This window comes from Schistocerca cancellata, chromosome 2, assembly GCF_023864275.1.
Source record: "Schistocerca cancellata isolate TAMUIC-IGC-003103 chromosome 2, iqSchCanc2.1, whole genome shotgun sequence".
In the NCBI taxonomy this organism is placed as follows: domain Eukaryota; kingdom Metazoa; phylum Arthropoda; class Insecta; order Orthoptera; family Acrididae; genus Schistocerca; species Schistocerca cancellata.
The window spans coordinates 1,093,047,334-1,093,072,313 of NC_064627.1; the positions used below are offsets into that span (position 1 = coordinate 1,093,047,334).

The following is a 24,980-nucleotide window of genomic DNA, read 5'->3' on the forward strand; positions in this document are numbered from 1 at the left end:
GACATTGTATAAGAATCAGTCTACGTGCCAATTGTTGTAAATCTTTTTCAGGAACCTTGAAGAAAATCCAGATCCTTACAATTGCCAGACTGATACTCCAGCTCAGAACAGCATTCGAACAACAAATGTAAGTTTTACTTTCATGTTTATTACATTTATTTTCATGTCATATTGTTTGGCATAAATTTATGGATTTTACTGTTAGTCATTTAGTTTCATTTCCTAATCGAGTTATACTGAAACACAGCCCAGGTAATGATGATACTTGCAGTGTATTGTTTTATTCCATCTTTAAAACAGAGAAAATACCACAATCACTGCCATTTCGACTTTACGTTTAAGGTATGCAGTGGGATCATAGAAAATTTTATTGCACGCAATACAATGTGTCCCAGGTGGAATGATCAAGGTCAGAGATATGACAAGAATGCACATTACCTTATTGCTGGTTTGTTTGTGGTAGTACAATTACAATTAATTTGCCACAAAGATTGCAAGACCTTATGGCATTAGGTTTTTGTTTGTGGGGTTGGATGAAATCAGAGAGGAATACGAACAAAATGTGAATTCGTGAGATGAGACGCTTGGTCACATCGTAGATGATGCCGCCCTTATTAAGGAATGTGCAGAGGCACTGAGCCAAGCAACACAACATGTTCTCCCAAGAGTATGCATTAAAGTTGATGATGGGATACTCGAACATTTATTGTGAACTGTACAACAGTTGTACTGTGAAAAGTACAATATCATTTAGAGGTGAATGTATTAACCCTTTGACTGCTAGGGACGCGTTAACTCATCATGCCTCGCCATTCCCCTGGTGCGCTCAACTTGTTTAAGCTCGGCCCTTGGCTTTCCCTGCAGTGCTAAGGATGTGTTGACACATAGTGTGACACTGGCCTTTCCACCTCTAGGGACGAGTTTAGGCGCACTGAGTCACAGCTCCTTGAGCATGACATACAGAGCTGTCATTCCACCCTGCTCTTCCAGTAGCTGTTCAGTGGTCTGAATGTATAGTTTGACAGTGTGTATATGTTTGTTTGCTGTGTTCCCTCTTTGCAGAATTCGAATTTGCTTCCTGTGTTTTCATTAGTTTTCTTGTTTTCTACGGAAGAAATGTCACATCGCCGTATTGTACAGGTAAAGAGATCCTGGATATGCTCACTAGGAGCAACAGTGAGTGTGAATTATCTGACGTTGGTAATAATGATCAGTCTTCAACAGAATCTCGAAGCTGTAGTCCTCATCCCTTGACATCAGAGGGGAGAGGGAGAGTTACAGTCAGCACTTTCTCTTAATACAAGGAATTATAGAGTGGCAGTGAAATGGTTCAGAAAATTAGCTTGCTTAAGTGACATGTTTGACTGGAAAGAAATTGATTTCCAGTTGTTAAACCGTTACTTTGATTACTTGAGTTCAGGACACAAATATCAACTAGATACTGACTTGTGATATTTATGTCTGAAGAACTGTTGCAACTTATTGCAGACAAAATAAATTGTTTTTACATTTACACCAGAGAAAATATTACAGAATCTGTGAATTCTCGACTGTCAAAGTGGAAAGGCACTCGATTTGAGGAAATGTATTGTTTTGTTGCTATTGCCATCTAATGTTGCAAGTTAAGAAGTTAAAATTAAGTGATTATTGGTCCAGAGATACACTTTTGAGCACACTAGTTTTCAACGAAGTTATGTCCCGAGATTGTTTTTGCCTGCTTCTGAGAATGCTACACTTCAGTGATAACTCTGCGAGTTCTAGAGGTGACAGTCTATTTAAAATTAGGACGATCATTGACAAAGTTCGTAAGACATTTCGTAATTTATTTCCTCCACATTGCAAACTTTATATAGATGCAAGTCTCTTGCTGTTAAAAGGACGATTAGCAGTTTATTCCAGCCAAGCGAAGTAGGTTCAGAATAAAGACATTTGTACTGTGTGACTGTCAGAATGGGATATTTTGGATGTTATTGTATATACAGGCACAAGAACAGAAATTGGGTTCAGCCGTGTGGAGTGGGCACGCAGTGTGTGTGTGTGTGTGTGTGTGTGTGTGTGTGTGTGTGTGTGTTGGTCTTAGCTTTAGTTAGTTTAAGTATTTGTGCAGATGAAATATGCTCTGTACAAAATTCTACCAGGGTGCTTTCTCTTTTATTTATTTCCCCATTCCTCATTCACCAAGTATTTTTCCTTCTCTTCCTTTTCCTCCAGTTGAATTCCTATCCCCCATCACAATTAAATTTTCATCTCCCTTAACTAACTGAATAGTTTCTTTTATCTCATCATATTTTCTTGAATATCTTCCTCATGTGCAGAGCTAGTTGCATATAAACCTGTTCTACTGTGGTGGGTGTGGTGTTCGTGTCTGTCTTGGCTATGATAATGCGTTCAATATGTGTTTCATATATTCAGCTATGTGCTGAAAGAAGGCCACTGTTTGTACTTGTTATCCAGTAAATCTGATATTCAATTCCGGGCTTATCAGTATTTTTGTGTGTAAAAAGGCACATAAAATATTGTAATTAAATTGTGGTAAAGGAAAAATATTTATTTGTATTTTAACTCTAAATTTCAAGAAGTATGAATTAAGGTAATAGATTTTTCTCAAGTTTTTACAGTCTTTTACTGCATTTTGCCAAGATTCTTAAAATGGTTTAAATATTGCAAGTTCTCTTTTGTTGAGCCATGTTACATCTTCCTAAATACAATTGTCCAATTTCGCTGTTTAATATTTGTAAAGTGTCATTCCCAAGTACTATGTGATCACTTTTGCCAAACTAAGGACTCTCGTTTTACAAAATCTAGTGAATATTCAACTTTTGTATCCATCAGTATCTTGTCTGTTTCGAACTAGATTTTCCTTTTCTTTACTTGGCTGCAATGAAAATGGTTGGAAAATGATACTGCAGATACATATAGGTAGCGACAGTTTCTACTCGCAAAATAGAAGCAGACGCAGCCACATGCTGAGGCTTTGCATCTGACAAAAGAGAGCAGAAGGTTGGAAGATATCTGACTGGCCAGAAATTGGAAAAGATAAATGGCTGCTTACCATAGAGACGACACGTTAAGGTGCAGTCAGGCATAAGTAAAATACACTTGCACACTAGCTTTCAGCCACAGCTTTCATCAGAAAAAGAAAACACACATCCATTCACACAAGCTGACACGCCTCATGTACACATGACTGTTAACTCCAGCAGCTCAGACCAGAATGCCAAAGGCTGGTGCTGAAAGCTAAAGTGTAAGTTTCTTTTAGTGGTACCTGCCTGCAACTTGACGCGTCATAATTACAGTAAGTGGCAAACTATCTTTTCCTTAGATTGTTGATATTCCAACCTGGAGTTTCTGTTTTCAGAAATTGGGAAAGGTTAGACAAGAAAATAGCGAATGAGGGCGCCATTTGCATTGAAATTCTATTGACTGATGTCATTTGAAACTGCATAAATTAGAATTGACTGAAAGGGCAGTTGACCATTTAGAGAATAGGTGAGACTACTCCCAACATTTTCATGATATCTTCATTGTTTGTTGACTGAATTTCTAAAATTTGTAGAAATTCTGGTTCATTATTACACATGAATTTCACATTCCCCATTTTTAAATATGTCTCACTGCTATTTACCTCCATTCTGTAGTATATTTCAAAACCATGAGTATATAAGAGCACTAAAACTTTGACAGTTGCAAACCTTTCCAAGTACGTCTACATATATATTTGATAAGCCACTGCACAGTGCATAGCAGATTGTTCTTAGCACCAGTAGTATCAGTACTCTGACCTGTGCGAGGGTTTGTTTATGTTTTAAGTTGCCTCATTTTATCATCAGCTCAGAGTAGTCTGCAAACCTGACACTTGTTAAATACTCTTCTTATCTGTAGAATAACTTAATTTTTACTAAAAACTAGAACTTGGAAACTCCAGTCTTTTAAGGCTTTTATTGTGCCTTTAAATCAACACGTAATTAGACAGTAAGTGTCTTGTTACAGAAGACTTTCTGGGTAACAACTAATAACTGTTTTTTTAATACATAAATGTGTACATTACTGGTATAAACTTCCGATCACTGGTATTTGTTGACACTGTGGCTGGCGCAGAAGACGCTTTGCCACCTTTGACTACTTTGCCCGTCAAGACTCCAGATACCTCTCCAGCTCTCTTGTAATGGCATGGAGACCTGGTGGTATACATCATGCAAATAATAAAATACACAAAATAGGATTTGATCCCCTGTAAATCTTCTTGCGTAATAATTAAAACTTTACATTCTGAACAATTATTGTGGATAACAAAAATGCATACAATTCTTTTAGTAAAGCTTATTCATTTATATTCCAAAATTAGTATGATATTTCACTTCCGCTTGATGAAGTTATTTATTTCCAAACTTCGGCTGCAAAATATCAGGAAAATCTCATACCCTCACACCTGGTCCATAAACTTATTGAGAGACTAGAAAAGTTCCAGTTTATATTCCTCTCTCTGTGCCCTAATCTTTCATCATCATATTGTCACAATCCCTGTATCAGGTATGCAATCGTGGCATTATGTCACACAGTCTTCTCCACATTAACCCAGCAAGATTCCATGATAATTCCAAGAACTCTTTTTTTAAAAGTTTCCAAGCATTTCATTAATACAGTATTTACATAACCATAAGACAGGTTCTTTCACACATTGATCATTCAAAAAATATAGTGTCATCGTACAGTCACAGATTAAATTACTGCTGCAGAGGTCATTGTTCCTACATTATGTACTACATCAGTATAGGGATCATCTTACATTCAAAGGTGAAGCTTTGGCAATTGAGGTCACATGCAGATTGAATTTGAAGTATCCCTTTGGGTTGGAGGGGGAAAATTGACTGAGCACTGGTGTGAATGTGGGGAGGAGAACGGTGAGCAGGCAACAAATTTCTACTTGCTGATAATGAAGGGAATGCTTATCACTTCTTATGAACATGTACCACATTTAAATTGCAGATCACCTCATAACATTTGTAGTTGAAATTGAATTGACTTGAACAAATACTTATAAATAATATATTCTCCTACAGGAGACAAATTAATGCTAACAAAAGTATGTTTTTCGGAACCCTTGACACATATAACAACATTTGAACATGAGCTTCAATGATGACACTAAAACTGCAACTGCTCTACAGTGCTGTTCATTTTCAAGGTTGGCTGCAGTGTTAATCCAAAGTGGTAAGAGTTCTGGTGATTCAGCTGTAAGGAGCCAAGAGGACAGTGTATTGCTGACATTCAGTTTGCTCATATTGTCAGCCCTGTAAATTGCAGCAGTCGATAATGGATGTAAATATAGCTATGACTCAGCTGAGAAATATGGACCTATGAGTTTGGGATTCACAACTGGTTCACACAGACACTACAATGCTAATTTTAAGTTAATGTTGATTCATGAAGAAGAGGTTACAAACAACTGTGCAACAGGAAGAAAATTTGGTGACATAGGAGCGAATGTCTGTAGACAGTGTCAGATTTAGGATAAATTCGTGAAATTCCCTGAGGTCAGCTCCTACCAGTTTTTCCATTCCCCTGTAAAGAATTCGCGTTAGTATTTTGCAGCTGTGACTTATTAAACTGATAGTTGGGTAATTTTCGCATCTGACAACACCTGCTTTCTTTGGGATTTTAATTATTATACTCTTCTTGAAGTCTGAAGGTATTTCGCCTGTCTCATACATCTTACTTACCAGATGGTAGAGTTTTGTCATGGCTGGCTCTCCCAAGGCTATCAGTATGTCTGACGGAATGTCGTCTTCTTCTTCTTCTGGGGCTCTGTTTCGACTTAGGCCTTTCAGCACTCTGTCGAACTCTTCACGCAGTATCATATCTCTCATTTCATCTTCATCTGCATCCTCGTCCATTTCCATAATATTGTCCTCAATTACATCGCCCTTGTATAGACCCTCTATATACTCCTTCCACCTTTCTGCTTTTCCTTCTTTGCTTAGAACTGGGTTTCCATCTGAGTTCTTGATATTCATACAAATGGTTCTCTTTTCTCCAAAGATCTCTTTAATTTTCCTGTAGGCAGTATCTATCTTACCTCTAGTGAGATAAGCCTCTATAGCCTTACATTTGTCCTCTAGCCACCTCTGCTTAGCCATTTTGCACTTCCTGTCAATCTCATTTTTGAGACGTTTGTATTCCTTTTTGCCTGCTTCATTTACTGCATTTTTATATTTTCTCTTTTCATTAATTAAATTTAGTATATCTTCTGTTACCCAAGGATTTCTCATAGCCCTTGTCTTTTTACCTACTTGATCCTCTGCTGCCTTCACTATTTCATCCTTCAAAGCTACCCATTCTTCTTTTACCTTATTTTTTCCTCTTGTTCCTGTTAATCATTCCCTAATGCTCTCCCTGAAACTCTCTACAACCTCTGGTTCTGTCAGTTTATCCAGGTCCCATCTCTTTAAATTCCCACCTTTTTGCAGTTACCTCAGTTTTTATCTACAGCTCATAACCAATAGATTGTGGTCAGAGTCCACATCTGCCCCGGAAGTGTCTTACAATTTAAAACCTGGATCCTAGATCTCTGTCTTACCATTATATAATCTATCTGAAACCTTCCTGTATCTCCAGGCCTCTTCTATGTATACAACCTTCTTTCATGATTCTTGAACCAAGTTATGCTCTGTGCAAAATTCTACCAGGCAGCTTCCTCTTTCATTTCTTGCCCTCATTCCGTATTCGCCTACTATGTTGCCTTCTCTTCCTTTTCTACTATCGAATTCCAATCGCCCATGACTATTAGATTTTCATCTCCCTTCACTATCTGAATAATATCTTTTATCTCGTCATATTTTTCATCAATTTCTTCGTCATTTGCAGCTAGTTAGCATGTAAACTTGTACTACTGTGGTTGGCGTGGGCTTCGTGTCTATCTTGGCCACAATAATGCGTTCACTATGCCGTCTGTAGCAGCTTACCCGCACTCCTATTTTTTTATTCATTATTAAACCTACTCGTGCAGTACCCCTATTTGATTTTGTATTTATAATCCTGTATTCACCTGACCAGAAGTCTTGTTCCTCCTGCCACCGAACTTCACTTATTCCCACTATATTTAACTTTAACCTGTCCATTTATTTTTTTAAATTTTCTAATCTACCTGCCCGATTAAGGGATCTGACCTTCCATGCTCCAATCCATAAAACGCCAGTTTTGTCTCTCTTGATAAAGACGTCCTCCTGAGTAGTCCCCGCCTGGAGATCCGAATGGGGGACTATTTTACCTCCGCAATATTTTACTCAAGAGGACGCGATCATCATGTAACCATACAATAAAGCTGCATGCCCTCGGGAACAATTACAGCTGTAGTTTCCCCTTGCTTTCAACTCTTTGCATTACCTACACAGCAAGGCAGTTTCAGTTAGTTTTACAAGGCCAGATCAGTCAATCATCCAAACTGTTGCCCCTGCTACTACTGAAAAGGTTGCTGCCCCTCTTCAGGAACCACAAATTTGTCTGGCCTCTCAAGAGATACCCCTCCGTTGTGGTTGCACCTATGGTACGGCTATCTGTATCGCTGAGGCACGCAAGCCTCCTCACCAATGGCAAGCTCCATGGTTCATGGGGGGGAGGCAGAATACATTAAAAATAAATTATCCACTAAAAATATTTTGTCATCTTGTAGTCAGGTAAATGGTATATGGACCTGTTAAGTTTGTAGCAAAGCAGGTCTGAATTCATTCAATGTCTCTTGTCGCGCTTCCTTGATGAGGACTCTAAAAGACTGGAACGATATTCTAGAATTGATCTCGGTAACATCTTGTACCGAGCGAGGTGGCGCAGTGGTTAGCACACTGGACTCGCTTTCAGGAGGACGACAGTTCAGTCCCACGTCCGGCCATCCTGATTTAGGTTTTCCATGATTTCCCTAAATTGCTCCAGGCAAATGCCGGGATAGTTCCTTTGAAAGGGCACGGCCGACTTCCTTCCCCTTCCTTCCCTAATCTGATGAGACCGATGACCTCGTAGTCTGGTCTCCTCCTCCACAACAACCCAACCCATCATCTTGTATGTGATTTCATGTATGGCTGTGGTGTGTTTTCCCAGAAACTTGCAACAAATCTGAGTCATCCATGTGCATTCTCTAATACTGATTTTAGCTTTTTGTCGCACATTTTTTAATTTTTCCTTAGTACTGCTCATAAATCATCAAACAATGTGACATGCTCAAGACAATCATCACTAATCTTATAATAAGATGTTTCTCTTTGTTGTTGCCATTGTCTCGCATTTACCCATAGTTAAATAGTGTTGACATTCATTGCACCAAGTGGATATTTTGTCTATGTTTGTCCACAGTTCCTTGCGACTGTCCAATGGAAATACTTTCATATACAGACACACCATTATCAGTAATCAGTGTCAGAGTGTTACTGATTCATTCAACCTCCTCTTCCTCCCTCCCTCCCCTGCCCCCCCCCCCCCCGCCCCCGCCACACACACACACAAAAAACTATACTTCATTATGAAAATGAAAATTTAATTAATACAAAATGTTCCGTAATTAGCCTTACACAAATTAAAAAAGAGCCATCTTGTTTACTGAAAATAACTATTTACTGTAACAGGAATTTGTTTTATTAATATTGTATTTTAACTTTTCTTGCAGTGTAAGAAACACAGTTAAATAACATTTACGCTTCCAGAAAAAACGTAAACAGGGTCTAGAATCATAGTGACTAAGATACAATTTAGTCCTTTTTGGAAGGATGGAGAAATTTATAGGTCTTTACTAATTTCTCAGCTCTTTTCTGTTCTAAATTACTTCTTAATTTTGACCAAACAAGCCCATAAATGGAAAACATTTTCTAAATGGATGCAATGCTGGCAGGGCATGAATTGAGGCTTTTCACAGAATTGTTAAATCCTGTTGGTAAGTTTCCTTTTTTGTGTGTGTGTTCAGCTCCATTATCTTCCCACTATTTGTTTTGGTGGATCTATATTACAACTGCATCAGAAAACATAGTGCCATGAAAATAATCAAAATCTGCAAGCCTACGAGACATAAAACTTGCAATCCACTCTGGATGCATCTCTACGAACCAGTTTTCTGCACATTCTTCTTGTTCAGTAAACTTTACCCTCTGAATCTTGGATCTAACACATTAGTAAGATAAACAGGTGCAGTTCATAAAGATGACCAAAATTATGTAGTAGCTGATACACAACTTCCATTCATCACTATGCCAACATGAGGACTATTAAGTTATTAGTTTACCTAGACGTGTTGAACAGTTTGCTTTCTTTTCAATCATTGATATTTACAGATGTTCCTTAATTCCTCATATATAATATTGGATATATCATATATAATTTGATATATTAAAAAAATGTACTCGTGAAGCAGCAGCAGGGAAAACACATGAACAAGTTATGAAAATCTGCAAGTTTTTCAGAGCTAGTGGCTCCTCCTTCCAGCAGACGGGTTGAAGTGAAGGGAGGAGGGATAAAGGAAAAGGACTGGCGAGGTTTAGTATATGGTCAACATACTGAAAAGTTGCCCAGAAAGCTGGATCAGGGAAGGTTTATCACACAAGCTGAGAAGGAAAATTTGATTGTTGATGACTGCACTGGGCAAGGTTTGAAAACCTGAGAGCTGAAATAAGATAGGGTAATAAGCAAGACAGAGATTATTGAAAAAACGTCATGCAAGAGTTAATAAGAGTGGAAAGCTAAGTGCATTATGTGTGGTAGACTGGTAGGAGATAGGCAGTCCAGAAAATAAAAGGTATAAAAAGCTAAAAGGGAGTGAAAAAAAGGAACAGTTACTGAAAAGTGGCAAGAACCCAAGCACGTCTTTTAATACTACATTCCACCTGCAGAGTTCTGAGAAACTGGTGTCAGGAGGGAGAATCCAAATGGCATGCATGGTGAAACAGATACCAGTGTCATGGCCGTCATGTTGTACAGCATGTTCTGCAACAGGATATTGTGTGTTGCCTGTATACATTCTCCGTCTATGCCCATTCATCCTAATTGATAAGTTTCTGGTAGTCATACAAACATAGAAGGCAACACACAATATGCTGTTGGAAAGCATGACAGTTGCAACCTCGATGCCCGTTTCACCACATCTGCCATCTAGATCCTCCTTCCTGACACCAATTTCTCAGAATTCCACAGGTAGGAACTGGCGTTACAACATGTGTGTGATTCTTGCTATCCATGTGGCCCTAATTTACATCAATTTGTTTGATCTCAGTTTTTTTTTTTTCAGTAATTATTCCTTTTCTTCAGCCCCTTTCAGTTTTCTATATCTTTTATTTTCTGACCTTTCTACTATGTGTAATGCACTAAGCTTTCTGCTCTTATTAATTCTTGGATGATGATTTTCCAATAATTCCTATTTTGCTTATTTCCTATCTTAGACTCACATTTTCAAATCTTGCCCAATGCATTTACCAGCAGTCAGACTTTCCTTTTCATCTTGTGCAGCAAGTCTACCCTAACTTGAGGTTTTGGGTGACTTTCCCATAATCTCCCCATTTTCTAAACCTCTCCAGTTCTTTTCCTTCATCCTTCTTCCTTTCACATCAACCTTCCTGCCAGGAGGAGAAACCACTGGCTCCAAAAACTTGTTTATTTCCCTAACTTTTACGCTGAAGAGCCAAAGAAAATGGTGTAGACATGCTTATTCAAGTGCAGTAATATTTAAACAGGCAGAATATTGTGCTGCAGTCAGTAACGGCTATATAAGACGACAAGTGTCTGGCGCAGTTGTTAGATCGATTACTGCTGCTGCAATGCCAGGTTATCAAAATTTGAGTTTTTGAATGTGATGTTATAGTCGGTGTACAAACAATGGGACCCAGCATCTCCAAGGTAGCGATGAAGTGGGGATTTTCCCGTACAATCATTTCACGAGTGTGCCGTGAATATCAGGATTCCGGTAAAACATCAAATCTCTAACATTGCTGTGGCCGGAAAAAGATCTTGTAAGAATGGGACCAACGACAACTGAAGAGAATCGTTCTATGTGTCAGAAGTGCAACCCTTCCGCAAATTTCTGCAGATTTCAATGCTGGGCCATCAACAAGTGTCATCGTGCAAACTATTCAATGAAACATCATCAATATGGGCTTTTCAAGCCGAAGGCTCACTGATGTATCCTTGATGACTGCACGACACAAAGCTTTATGCCTTGCCTGGGTCCGTCAACACTGACATTGGACAGTTGATGACTGAAAACATGTTACCTGGTCAAGCGAGTCTCGTTTCAAATTGTATCAAGCAGATGGACGTGTATGGGTATGGAGACAACCTCATAAATCCATGGACCTTGCACGTCAGTGGGGGACTGCTCAAGCTGGTGAAGGCTCTGTAATGGTGTGAGGCTTGTGCAGTTGGAGTGATATATGGTACCCCTGATACGTCTAGATATGACTCTGAGAGGTGACACGTACGTAAGCATCCTATCTGATTACCTGCATCCATTCATGTCCATTGTGCATTCCGACGGATATGGGCAACTTATCTAGGACAATGTGATATGCCGCGCACCCAGAATTTCTACAGAGTGGATCCAGTAATGCTCTCCTGAGTTTAAACAATTCTGCTGCCCACCAAACTCGAACATTATTGAGCATATCTGGGATACCTTGCTACATGCTGTTCTGAAGAGATCCTGTTGCAGCACTTCTACGTGCTCACTGGGGTCCTGCACAATATTCTGTGATTGTGTACTCAACCATGTTGCTCTGACACTCACAGACACGTGAATGTGACCAGGTCAGGGGGGTAGGGTAGACGTCAAATGACATCAGCCGATCTGACATAACCCTCCACCCCCAACATGACTATCCTGTTGCATACCTGCCTAGCAAACATGTTAAAATGGTTGTAGCACAGTAACAGTATGTTTTTAGACATTGTACTTGCTACAAGTTCTAGAAGTTTGTAACAAGAATTTCCGAAGCAGTGATCCAGATATCTGCTTCACAGTATGTATGCAAACTGTATTTAAAATATTTGTTCGCATTCGAGAGGACGACGGTTCAATCCCGTCTCCAGCCATCCTGATTTAGGTTTTCCATGATTTCCCTAAATCGTTTCAGGCAAATGCCGGGATGGTTCCTTTGAAAGGGCACGGCTGATTTCCTTCCCCATCCTTCCCTAACCCGAGCTTGCGCTCCGTCTCTAATGACCTCGTTGTCGACGGGATGTTAAACAACACTAACCTAACCTAAAATATTTGTGACAAGTTCAGATGTTACGTTGTGCCAGGATTTGAAGCAGGACAAGTGAGCTATCTGAGCATACCTCACAGGCTGACTCAGAGTTTCAACTTCTCCCTTGTTGCCCGTCATGCTTTTTGAGCTTCTATAAGTTAATCTGTGATGAATGTATGCACATCATTAGCTGGCAAGGGAAGTGATCTGAATTTGAGTCCCAGTTCAGAGCAAAACATCAACTTCCCATCGAAGCTCATTGTAGCATATGAGGTGTGATCAAAAAGTAACGGGAATTTTTGTTTTTCTTTAAAAAATCTTTATTTATTCATCAAAATCAACTTTCTCCCCTTCAAAGTAATCCCCCTCACAAGGTACCCCTTGAGTGTGAGGTTGCAAGTTAAGTATTTTGTTTGAAAGTGTTGTGTTAACAATTATGACACAAAAAATATTAGCTGCTAATGACTCACATTGTGCATCGGGAGGGCAACAGGAAATTAGTGTTCGGGAGGTACAGAGATCAACCTTGTATGGGATGTACGTATTACACTTCACAAAATGGACATCATCAACATTCAAGAAATGTTAAAAAAGAAAAAGAAAAAAAAAAAGAAAATCATTAATTTGCACCATGAACACTGAATGACAAATGGTGTGCCACAGTGATCACAAAGGTTAATACCATCAGGATCGAAGGCGAACTCTTTGCGAGTTACAAGCTGTGCAAGACGTTCAGCTAGGTATCCACTCTTAAAGAATCCATAATAGAATCATATTGCTATAACGAGGTGATGAGAACTGATGGAATGTGATAGCATGCAACCAAATGTGAAACACTCTGTCTTAGGGCTTATCGTGAAACTGTCTGTCCTTTAAGTCATAGCTGCAGATAGTGTGATAATATGTTTTGTAGGCACAGAAAAAAACAAGCATCCAGAGGCTGAATTTGTCCAGTGGTTCCAGGAGGTATCACACACTTTTCAGGAGGGATAGTTTGCTCCAAAGGAGTATGATTTTTATACACTGACCAGGAATCAAGCAAAAGCAAGTTATTTTTACCAGCTATTGGCCAAAGGCAATGTTCATACCATAGTTATAGTTCTCTTGTGCCCATTTTCCCACTCTTGCTTGCTGTGATGTAAATATTCCCTATTGCCTTTGCAAGATCACATACACGAGACAGAATAGGGTGGGAGGTATAGCACCTCCACCTTCTCGCAACACAATAAATTTTTTTCCAGCCAATTTACTATCCAATTAATAGCCGCATAATTGTATACAAACGTGTTAAGGCTTTGATTTTAGTTGCTCTTGATACAACTCTCTTGGTATCCCTTGAGTTGCAGTGTTTCTTTCGTAGATATTTCCTCTTCAAATCCCTGTTGTTTGCAGTTGGAAACAAATTCCTTACTGAAAGATGGGATATCCACAAATACAGTTGGCTGTGGATAGTCAAGTTGACACTGATTGAGATTTCATTATCTTAAATCTCCCACTTCAGTAGCACTGTTTGAAGTCATGTAACCACCCACTGCTCTCCTTGAAATCACTGTAATGTATGTCGTGCACTGTTTTATGTGCATAACGTGGGTCAGTATCATGACATCGTGTAAATTGTATCAAGCATCTTTAAAACGTGCAAACACCAGTTTTTGTAGCAAGTGCACCATGGCCTCCCTTGAATATTTGTAGTTTTTCTTATGCACTACAGGGTCATATTGTTGCAGACTTACTCGAAATCTGTTCATAATTGCTTTTTAACTATGCTGTGGATGATCTTCCATGTTTGTAATTATGTTTAATATTCGATCCTTGGACAAAGATTGACCTTTACTATGTTTCACAAGAGGTGGGATTAGTGGCTCCCTGCTCGACAAGGATGATGAACTACATGGCTCGACACACCACACATCTCACCAACTCATCTTGCAGAAATGCTAATATTTCATCTCATTCTGTAAAATGCCTTGTGTTCCTTTCTGACGAAATGTCAACTTTGGCAACTGCTGTTGCAGATATAATGAAATGTTTGCTTTGTTTATCATTGCCGTTGCTCTGCTGTTTGTCAACACCACTAGCATTGTAGCACTGCCGTGAATTACTCGTTGACTAAACAGTTCAACTATACTCTATAGCCTCACACTATGCTCACCATTGGATACCTCCAGTCCTGCTCCCCTGTTTTCATTAGCAGCCAATTTTGTGGTTGCATGGTAGACAATATGTGGGGTGTCAATTGCCATAAACGTCATTTGCCTTTTGGGATCTCGCACTCAAGGTGTTCCTTTCAAGATATAATGCTTTCCGAGCTTGGAAGCACTTTTAGAACTCACTTGTCATTATGGTGGTCCTATCAACGGTGCCAAAACAACATCTTTTCATTGTTCTCTTCAGCCTCGGTAATAGAAGGAAGTTGCATGGGGTCACATCCAGCGAATATCACAGCTGAGGCAACATAATGGTTTTGTTTTTTATCATAAAATGACAAACAAGCATTGAGAGGTATGAGCGGGAGCATCATCATGACAGTTCTGGTCATTTTCTTCAGATTGCCTCTTACAAATGGTGCATAACTTCCATCTAGTATTCCTTATTGAACATACAACCATAAGACAGGAATTCATGAAGAACGTTCTCACATAATCAAACTTGTCAAATTTTTGTTGGTCTTGGCTTTTCAGGCAGTTTCCATTGGGATGACAGGGCTTTAGGTTCGGTTTCATACCCATATACTCATATTTTGTCATCTGGTATGACATTGTTTAGAAGTTCTGAATTGTTGTCGACTTGTTTCAGCAATCCCTGAGTAATGTCCATGCGATGTTTTTTTTGGTTGAAATTCAGCAGTTTTGGAACAAACTTTGTTTCTACATGTTTCATGCCCAAAACAGCCAACCTCTCTGATGGTGATTTGGCGATTTTCCATTGCTATCAGTAATTGATGTGCTGTGATGTCCAGGGCAGTCACTGTCTTTAACTTCTTCTCTGACATGTTTGAGATGTTTATACCACATGTCAACTCTTGTCTTACTCGTAGTAGATTCACCAAAAGTGACAGTCAACATTTTGAACGCATTGCTGCAGTGTATTCCATTTCTTGAGCAAAATTTAATTATGGTTCTTGGACCCATTTTTTTCAAAAGTAAAAGTTCCGAGCACTAGAAAACACATGACATTTCCAACTGTCAACAGTAAACTAAGTGTTCAAAATAGCCAAGTACCTCAGCCACAGGTCTTGGGGAGTGAACAGGGCACGTCTCCTTCAGTTTTATCGGGATTTTGTGTGTTTGCGGCTTGACTATGGGTGCACAGTGTATGGGCCAGCGAGGCAGTCTCATTTGCGGATCCTTGACGCCGTCCACCATGCAGGGATTCGACTGGCCATGTGTGCTTATCGGACCAGTCCCATACCCATCCTCTGTGCTGAGGCTGGGGAACTGCCACTTACCATCCGGCGGCAGCTCCTGTTGGTGCACCAGGCTTGTAAGTTTCTTGCAGCTCCAACCTCACCTGCTCACCATATAGTTGCTCATCCACCTTTTGACTGCCTTTTTTCCCACCGTCCCCGGGCTATGTTGCCGTTTGGGATCCGTGTGCAACATTTGCTAGAGTCCCTCGGTGTGGAGTCTGTACAACCCCAAATCCTGGTTTTTAACTGCCTGCCACCCTGGTTACTGGAGAAGCCCATAGTGATTTTAGATTTGGTGCAGTACAAGAGAGATTGCACTCCTGCCACCGTTTTTAATGCAACATTTTCTTCCATTTTATCTGAGCACCACAACTATGTAGCTGTTTTACAGATGGGTCGAAACAAGGGGATTCCATTGGTTGCTCTGTTGTTTTTCTAGATTGTGTCCTCAAGGTTCGACTGCCTCAGATTTTTACTGTCTTTGACGCAGAATTGTCTGTGATCTTGCGGGCACTGGAGCAGATGAGACATTCTTCCTGTCCTAAATTTCTTGTCTGTTCTGATTCACTAAGTGCCCTTCACTCATTGCAACGTTTGTATCCAGCAGATAAAATAGTCCAGACCATCCAGGATGCCCTCCTCCAGCTACAGCGACTGAGGAAGGTGGTGGCTTTCTGCTGGGTTCCGGGGAACATCAGCATTGCTGGGAACAAAAGGGCAGATCTCACAGCCAAGGAGGCATGTCTCGATTCGCAAGTATTTCAGTGTGCTATCCCTCTGCTTGCACGCACCTCGCTGTTGAGCTCAAGAGTCATGCGTCGGTGGGAGGATGATTGGCTGGAAATGACTGACAATAAGCTCCGTTTAGTCAAGCCCACAATGCGTGTGTGGTGTACTTCCTTCCAGCCCCGTAGACGAGATGAGGTTCTCCTCACTCGGCTTCGGATAGGCCTCAGTCCTATGACGTATGGCTTCCTGCTCCGGCGAGAGGACCCTCCAATGTGTGGTGTTTGTGGCGTCCAGGTCATCGTGTGCCACATTTTATTGGATTGTGTTTTATTTTCTGACCAGAGGGCCGTGGCTGCCTTGCCAGCAGATCTGCCATCTCCTTTAGGAAACACTCGGATGAATGTGGTTAAAGTTTTAAAGTTCTGTGCAATGTCAAATGTTTTTCCAAAGATTTTAGGGGGAGGGTCTTAATTTGCTCACTGTGTGACAAGCTCGCCCATATTTTATGTAAGTGGCCAGCCAATGACAATTTCCTGTGACATTCTTGCTGCTGCGTTTTCACATTCCTTACGTTTTACTTTCTTGTGTAGCATTTTCCTTCTTTTCTTTCCTTCTTTTCTTGCTTTCTTTGCATGTGTGCTTCAGTTTTATTAGGTCTGTCCACATTCGTTCCTTTTAATGTGTGTCAGGGCGCTGATGACCTCGACGTTGAGCGCCCATAATCCCCAAAACACACACACACACACACACACACACACACACACTGCAGACATACGTCAGGAACATGTTGTGTACCGATAAGCTGAAAATTTTGAAAATTGGATGTATAAAGCCTGCAAAATTTTAAAAATCCTCAAAACCTCATAATTGAACAATTGGGAATGTGCTATTAACTGCCACTCACCTGGTCTCACCTCACAGTGATCACGGCTTTTGTTGACTGCTGTTTTTCACTTGTGCATAATCTTTTGCCACTTGCTTCCTGGTTGTAACAGTCACAGTTTTCCATTTTATTTGCTATTTCTTCTTCTTCTCCTCATCAATCTCTTACACTTCACAAGTCCTAACATCTTTTGTGCTTCTCTGTACTATGTACTACTCATTTCCTCTTTTTCTATTGGTTTACATTTTTGTCTCCTCTATTTTGTATTTCCAGTCTGTCCTTAGCCTAGTTCTTACTTGTCAGCTGTCCTCTGTCACTTCTAAGTTCTCTGGTGGTTAATTTTTTCTTTTGTTATCATTTTATAGTTGATTCCCTCGTGTCTTGCCCCAATGTGTCACCTGTGACCTAGATCCTTGGTGTATTTCCTAATTAACCTCCTGATTATCATCAGTAAAATGAATTTCTCCGTATAATTAATTTTTTTTTTTTTTTTTTTTTTTTTTTTTTTTTTTTTTTTTTTTTGGGCTGCAATACTGCTCCTTTTTAACTAGTGAATTTTTTTTGTCTGAATTTATTGGTGATTATAAATTGATATCTTCTTTCAGGATCAACCAGCAAACATTAGGCAAAGAAATGAGGCTGCATTCCTTGTTGAAGATGATGATGATGATATATTTGCTCAGGAAGTGGATGCTCAGTTGAAGCAGCTGGAAGAGCAACAGCAGAAGGTGGAACAACATTCACAAAATGCTAGAAATGTAAATGACAGGGTAGAACAGGAAATTGATGCATTTGAAGAAGCTTACCAGAGAGAAATGGAGATGATGGACATGGATGATGATATAGAAACAATAGAACAGCAGCCATTGTTTGCTGTAGCTAGTAAGCCTACTGTTTCATATAATCAAAACAATACTTCAAAGAGAAGTAATCAAGGCAATAATAGCATAGCACTAGAAACAGAGCTTCTTGAAGATGATGACATTTTCCTTAATGTCTCAGATGCTGACCTTGAACTGACTCCAGAGCTAAACAAAAGTATAGAAATTGTAGAAGATGTAAAGACTACCACAAATGTGGGTGGGGGTGCAGGCCCCAGCAGGGAACCTGAGGTTATATCTCTTTTAGATGATTCAAATGTTGATGACAGTTTCTTCATGCAGCCTGGTCTGAGTGGTATTACACCACGAACATTGCCTCTTTCCTCTAAACTGCAAAAGGAAAGTGGTGGCAGGAGTCAGAAGCCACCTGCAAAGACAAAGCCAGTGAACTTGAAAAGTGCTAATCAAGCAAAAATCAGTTCCTTTTTTAATAGAGATTCTTCTTCAACAAATAGACAACATTCTGAATCATCCAAAGTGGATTTTCATGATGCTGTTGAGAAACATAGTAGGGAAGTGCCTAGAACAGCTCAGACTCCACTGCTGCAGGATCCTGTACATTTAGGAAACATTTCTGATTTTGTTGATGACCTGTTCAGTGAACCTACATTTGCAGATCACAGCCATACATCCACATCTACTGTTAGTAATATTGAGGAAGAGTGTCTGGTGATTGATAGCAAACCATTTGTTTATATACAACAAATAAAAGATGCAAAACTAACTACACCTGCTATATACACTGTGAAGGGGTTTGTTTTGTCTTTGACATCCTTTCTCAAGACAAAATTTGATGGTTGGTACCTAACGGCAAAGCTGTGTGATGGATCAGCAACATTGGATGTTCAGTTTTCCTCGGATGTGAGTTAAATTTTATTTAATAAGTAGGAACTTAGATTTCTGGAAATGTAAGCAGTTTGTTGTCAAAGATGCCTTATTTTCTCTTGAGAAAATATACGTGGTGTGTCCAAAAAGTTAGGTGAATGCTATCAGTCAACAAACAAAACAAAAGATACAAACAAATGTTCTTTATTGCCCTTCAAAGTAGTCGCCAACCGCTACAACACACTTTCGACAATGTTCTTACAGCTTGTGGAAACTATCAGCAAAGGCCTCCTGTGGAATCGATCGCAGAACGGCTGTCACACAACCTTTGATGGCATTCACATCCGCACATGTTCACCTTTTGTGGCCGCCTTCAAGTGGGGAAACAGGAAAAAGTCTGCAGGAGCCAGATCAGGGGAGCACGGAGGGTGTTCAAGAACAGTTACCACATTCTGCGCCAGGAATTGGTGCACACGGATCGCGCAGTGTGCAGGGACATTGTCATGGAGCAGCACCCATTTTCCAGTCCTGTGTGACTCAGGCTGAACCTGCTGGATAGGCTGTAGCAGTTGGTTCAATATGGACTGGTAAAATGCAGTGTTAATGGTTTGACCTACAGAAATAAATTCCTTGTGGATGATGCCATTGTTGTGGAAGAAGGCGATCAACAGTGTCTTCACCTTGAATTTTTGCAGCACCGTTTTTTTTTTTTTTTTTTTTTTTTTTTTTTTTTTTTTTTTTTTTTTTTTTTTTAAATATATATTACCATGACATCGATTGCTGTTTTGATGCTGGATCTAACTGGTAGCACCAGCTCTCATCTCCCATGACGATGGTATTCAGAAACAATGGATCCTGGTCACACAAACAATGGATCCTGGTCACACGTGGAAATGACATCACCAGCAGTTTCCATCTGTTTTGCCTTCTGCTCATCTGAGAGCTTGTGCAGTACAAATTGGGAGCAGATCTTCTGCTTACCCAAATCATCACAGATGATGGTGTGCACCGTGTCCTTGCTAATGCCCAATTCCTCTACAGTCAATCTGAGAGTCTGTCGCCGATCTTGTGTCAGCATTTGTTGCACTTTCTCGATCTTTTCTGAGGTTCTGCTTGTCGATAGCTGACCTGAACGTGGCTCGTCCTGAGTTGTTTCCTTCCCTTCACGGAAGCATTTAAATCATTCATAAACACATTTTCTGCTCACGGTTTTCCTGCAGTACACCTGCACCAACATTCCATATTGCAGTTTTCCCCAATTTGCAGCAGAACCTGAAGTTGCTTCATTGCACTGTGACACTTCCTCTCACACTGACTACGTTCAACTGGTTGCAGTCTGTTCACGCAGCCAGTCACATGCAGTGCATGCCGTATATCGATTATCCTCAAGTCTCTGAAGACCTATGAGCATGCACGCACACATGCGTCAAGTTGCTGTTCATATATGACACCATTCACTGAACCTTTTAGACACACCACATACGGGTGATCAAAAAGTCAGTATAAATTTGAAAACTTAATAAACCACGGAATAATGTAGATAGAGAGGTAAAAATTGACACACATGCTTGGAATGACATGGGGTTTTATTAGAACCAAAAAAAAAAAAAAACCAAAGTTCGCAAAATGTCTGACAGATGGTGTTCAAGAACAGTTACCATATTCTGCGCCAGGAATTGGTGCACACGGATCGCACAGTGTGCAGGGACGTTGTCATGGAGCAGCACCCATTTTCCAGTCCTGTGTGACTCTGGCCGAACCTACGTCAGTGACTGCGCATGACAATCGTGTATAACAGGAGCTGTAATGAGAGAGAGAATCCGATGCGTCAGCAGTCACAGCATGTTGACGTTACCTGAAAAGGTGTTTTTAGTGAAACTGTATTATCAGAATGGGGAATGTGCTAGTTCAGTGTTACGATCCTATCGCCATAGGAAGGGGGTTCAAATGGGTAAAGGTTCATTGACAAATGCAGCTGTGGCGAGAATGATTTCGAAGTTCGAAGCCGCGGGTTGTTTAGATGATAGACCCCATAGTGGCCGACTGAGCACAAGGCGTAATGCTGCTGAGACAGTTCAGGAAGAAATGGAGACTGTAGCAGGTTGTTCATCTATGCACAGGGAAGTCAGCGCTCGTGCAGTTGCACCGGCATTCCATACACTACTGTTTGCTTGGCACTGAGGCGTACCCTCCGATGCTATCTGTACAAAATCCATCGGCATCATGAACTGTTACCTGGCGATTTAGTGAAGCGGAGGGCATTTGCGGTGTGGGCGTTTCAAAAGATGGCAGAAGATGACGATTGGTTGAGTTATGTGTTGTGGACCGACGAAGCTCATTTCATGCTCCGAGGGTCTGTCAACGCCCACAACTGCAGAATTTGGGCTACTGAAAATCCTAGAACTGTCGCGGAAACTCCGTTGCACGACGAGAAAGTCACGGTATGGGTTGGATTTACCACATCTACCGTTATCGGGCCTTTTTTTCGTCGAGGAAATGCGTGATTCTGGTTTTGTAACTGCTACCGTGATGGGTGAGAGGTACACCGATATGTTACAGAATCGCATCCTCCCCAGCTTGGCTGATAAACACCTGCTGGAATGTACGATGTTTATGCAGCAGCTCCACCCCATATAGCTAGACGTGTGAAAGATCTCTTGCGCGTATCGTTTGGTGATGATTGTGTGCTCAGCCGCCACTTTCATCATGCTTGGCCTCACAGGTCCCCAAACCTCAGTCCGTGCGATTATTGGCTTGGGGTTACCTGAAGTTGCAAGTGTATCATGATCGACCGACATCTCTAGGGATGCTGAAAGACAACATCCGACGCCAATGTGTCACCATAACTCCAGACATGCTTTACAGTGCTGTTCACAACGTTATTCCTCTACTACAGCTATTGTTGAGGAATGATGGTGGACATATTGAGCATTTCCTGTAAAGAACATTGTCTTTCCTTTGTCTCACTTTGTTATGCTAATTATTGCTATTCTGATCAGATGAAGCACCATCTGTCGGACATTTTTTGAACTTTTGTATTTTTATTTATTTATTTATTTATTTTTTGTTCTAATAAAACCCCATGTCATTCCAAGCATGTGTGTCAATTTGTGCCTCTCTATCTACATTATTCTGTGATTTATTCAGTTTTCAAATTTATACTGACTTTTTGATAACCCGGTACATTGTAGTGTGTAAGATAAAAAAGTTATGTTAATTTAATATGAGTGCTATTCATAAATCAACCTCAGGCTGCTTATTAAAAACAAATAAATGCTTGTAGCTTCATGGCACTTGCGTATTTGATAAAGGACTGTGAAGCTCAAGTTGCGACAATCAGCTCCCTGTTGCATTCGTCGGTGTGTAAGCAGAAAATGACTGAAATGGATGGTGTTCTAGCATCTCCTGCCAGCTGCAAGGTACATTCCATCATTCATTTCGTGCAAGCAGGAGTTGATGCCACAAGCTTCGTGGTCGATTGTTGTGTGCATGGGGATGGCTTTATGCTAAATAGCCTTCCAAAGCTTCATGTCATGGAAGAGATGAAAGCTGCTTGGTGCCAAATCCAGGTTATAGGGAAGAAGTTGAAAAATCTTCCAGAGAAAAACCTATTCCTTCATTGAATTCATAATATAGGATCGCACACTGCCGTGAGGGAGAATGATTCCTTCAGTAATCATTCGATGTTTTTTTGTTTCAGTTTCACCTTCAGGATTTCATAAATGTCTCACAATAAAACTGACGTCACTGTATTCTCACATGTTAATCTCTTGAAATCTGTTGTCAAAACAGAGCTCAAGGATGCTGTTGATAAGTAGCTGAAGCACCAGGCAGCACAAGTCTTTGATGGAATAAAAAAACTGGTGTCATGGACATTTTTAAATTTGGGTGATGACTGTGTGGGGAAGTAGTTCAAATATGTAAGTGAAGATTGCATATTAAAAAGTTTGTGTGTGTTTCAATACCCAGTCAGAAGTTAATTTATGAATAGCTCTTGTGACTGCCATAATAATAATAATAATAATAATAATAATAAAATAATAATAATAATGGTAATGATGATGATATCATTGCAGTTGCAGATTTTCTCTCTTTTCGATATATGTGAGGCATATGGTATGTGAAATTGGCTTTCATTCAAAAATATCATTTTGTTGTACAAATTGAGTTTACATCTATACCCTGGAGGCCTCAGCATAGTGTGTATCAGAGGGTGTTTGACTACCATTATCATTTCCTATTTGATTTGTAAATTGTTTGCTGGAAGAACAATGCTCATTAAGTTTCCATTTAATAGTGTAATTAAAATTTCTCAAACTGACAGCTATGTAAATTGGATTAAAATCCACATTCTTATCTCCGAGCTCTCCTTAAATATTCTCAAGTGGCAACACTGCTGTGTCACATTGCCTCACCATTAGAGACAGCAGAAGCTCTGATTGGGCAAGGATGAAGAAGGAAGTCAGCCATATCCCTTTCAAAGAAAGCATATCCAAGCAGTTTCAAGGAGTAATGGAAAATCCAAAGCTGGATGGTTATATAGTCATTTGAATAAGTTCTGGGACTCAATTTTTGAGCTAGAACCAAGTGGAGCTGTTACTTCTTGAACAAATATGGAATTATCTATACTGAAGTTTCTTGTAAATCTATATTTGATGTTAACAAATTTCTATTCTTCAGAAAAGCTTTTCTTGCCATTGGCAGTCCACATTTTATATCCTATCTACTTCCGCCATCATCAGTTATCTTGCTGCACAAATAGCAAAACTCATCTACTGTTAGTGTGTTGGTTCCTAATCTGATTTCTTCAGCATCACCTGATTTCTGGCTACATTCCATTACCCTTATTTTGCTTTTGTTAATGTTCATTGTATATCCTCCTTTCAAGACACTGACTATTCCGTTCAGCTATTCTTCCATGTCCTTTGCTATTCCTAACAGAATTGCATTGTTGTCGGCAAACCTCAGAAGTGTTATTTGTTCTCCCTGAACTTTAATTCCTGCTCCAAATTTTTCTTCGGTTTCCTTTTGTGCTTATTCAGTGTACAGACTGAATAATATCAGGGATAGGCTACAATCCTGTCTCAGTCCCTTCTCATCTACTGCTTCCCCCTTGACTCTTATTACTGCTGTCTGGTTTGTGTTCAAGTTGTAAGTAATCTCTTGCTCCCTGTATTTTACACTTACAACTTTCAGATTTCAGAGAATGTGTTCCAGTCGACATTGTCAAAAGCTTTCTCCACATCTTTAAAAGCTATAAATATAGGTTTGCCTTTCCTGAGCCTGTCTTCTAATATAAGTTGTAGGGTCAGTATTGTCTCATGTCTTTTTAGATTTCTGCTTAATTCAAACTCTTCCTCCCATAGGCCGGCTTGAACCAGTTTTTCCATTCTTTTGCAAATGATTGTGCTAGTATTTAGCAACCATGACTTTGGTAATATTCCCACCAGTCATCACCTTCTTTCTTTGAAAATGGATTTATCACATCATCTTCAAGCCTGAGGGTATTTCGCTCACCTCATAAATCTTGGACACCAGATGGAATAGTTTTGTTATTGTTTGCTGTCCGAGAATATCACTAGTTCTGAGAGAAAGTCATCTCCTCCAGAGATCTTATTTCAACTTAGGCCAAATGCTTCTCGCTGTATTATATCCCCTATCTCATCTTCTTTTACACATTCTTCCCATTCTATAATTTTGCCTTAAAGTTTGTTTGCCTTGTGTAGCCCCTCTATATACTCCTTCCACATTTCATCTTTCCCTTCCTTGGTTAGTTCTGGTTTTCCAAATGAGTTCTTGATGTCCATACAGTTGCTACTCATTTCTCGCTTCAATTTTCTTGTAGGCTGTCTCTAACTTGCTCCTAGTTATATATGTTCTTAATTGTTGCATTTGTCCTCTAGTCATGTCATTCCTGCTTGGCCATTTTGCACATCCTATCAGTCTCCCCCCCCCCCTCCCATTCTTTCCCTCCCTCCCTCCCCCCCTCTCTTTTTTTTCAGAAGTTTGTATCCCTTTCATCTGCTTCATTTTTATGTTTT

At 40.0% G+C, this 24,980-nt stretch overlaps 1 protein-coding gene across 2 annotated transcripts in view; it reads left to right on the forward strand.

Moving 5' to 3' along the window:
- Nucleotides 1-24,980, forward strand: part of LOC126163108 (recQ-mediated genome instability protein 1-like) — a 109,946-nt gene that overhangs the window by 48,191 nt on the left and 36,775 nt on the right. For both annotated transcript variants that reach the window (XM_049920030.1, XM_049920031.1), the window contains 2 exons: nucleotides 52-127; nucleotides 17,839-18,975. In XM_049920030.1, coding sequence (XP_049775987.1) covers nucleotides 52-127; nucleotides 17,839-18,975 — 1,213 coding nt within the window. The remainder of the gene's footprint in view (nucleotides 1-51; nucleotides 128-17,838; nucleotides 18,976-24,980) is intronic.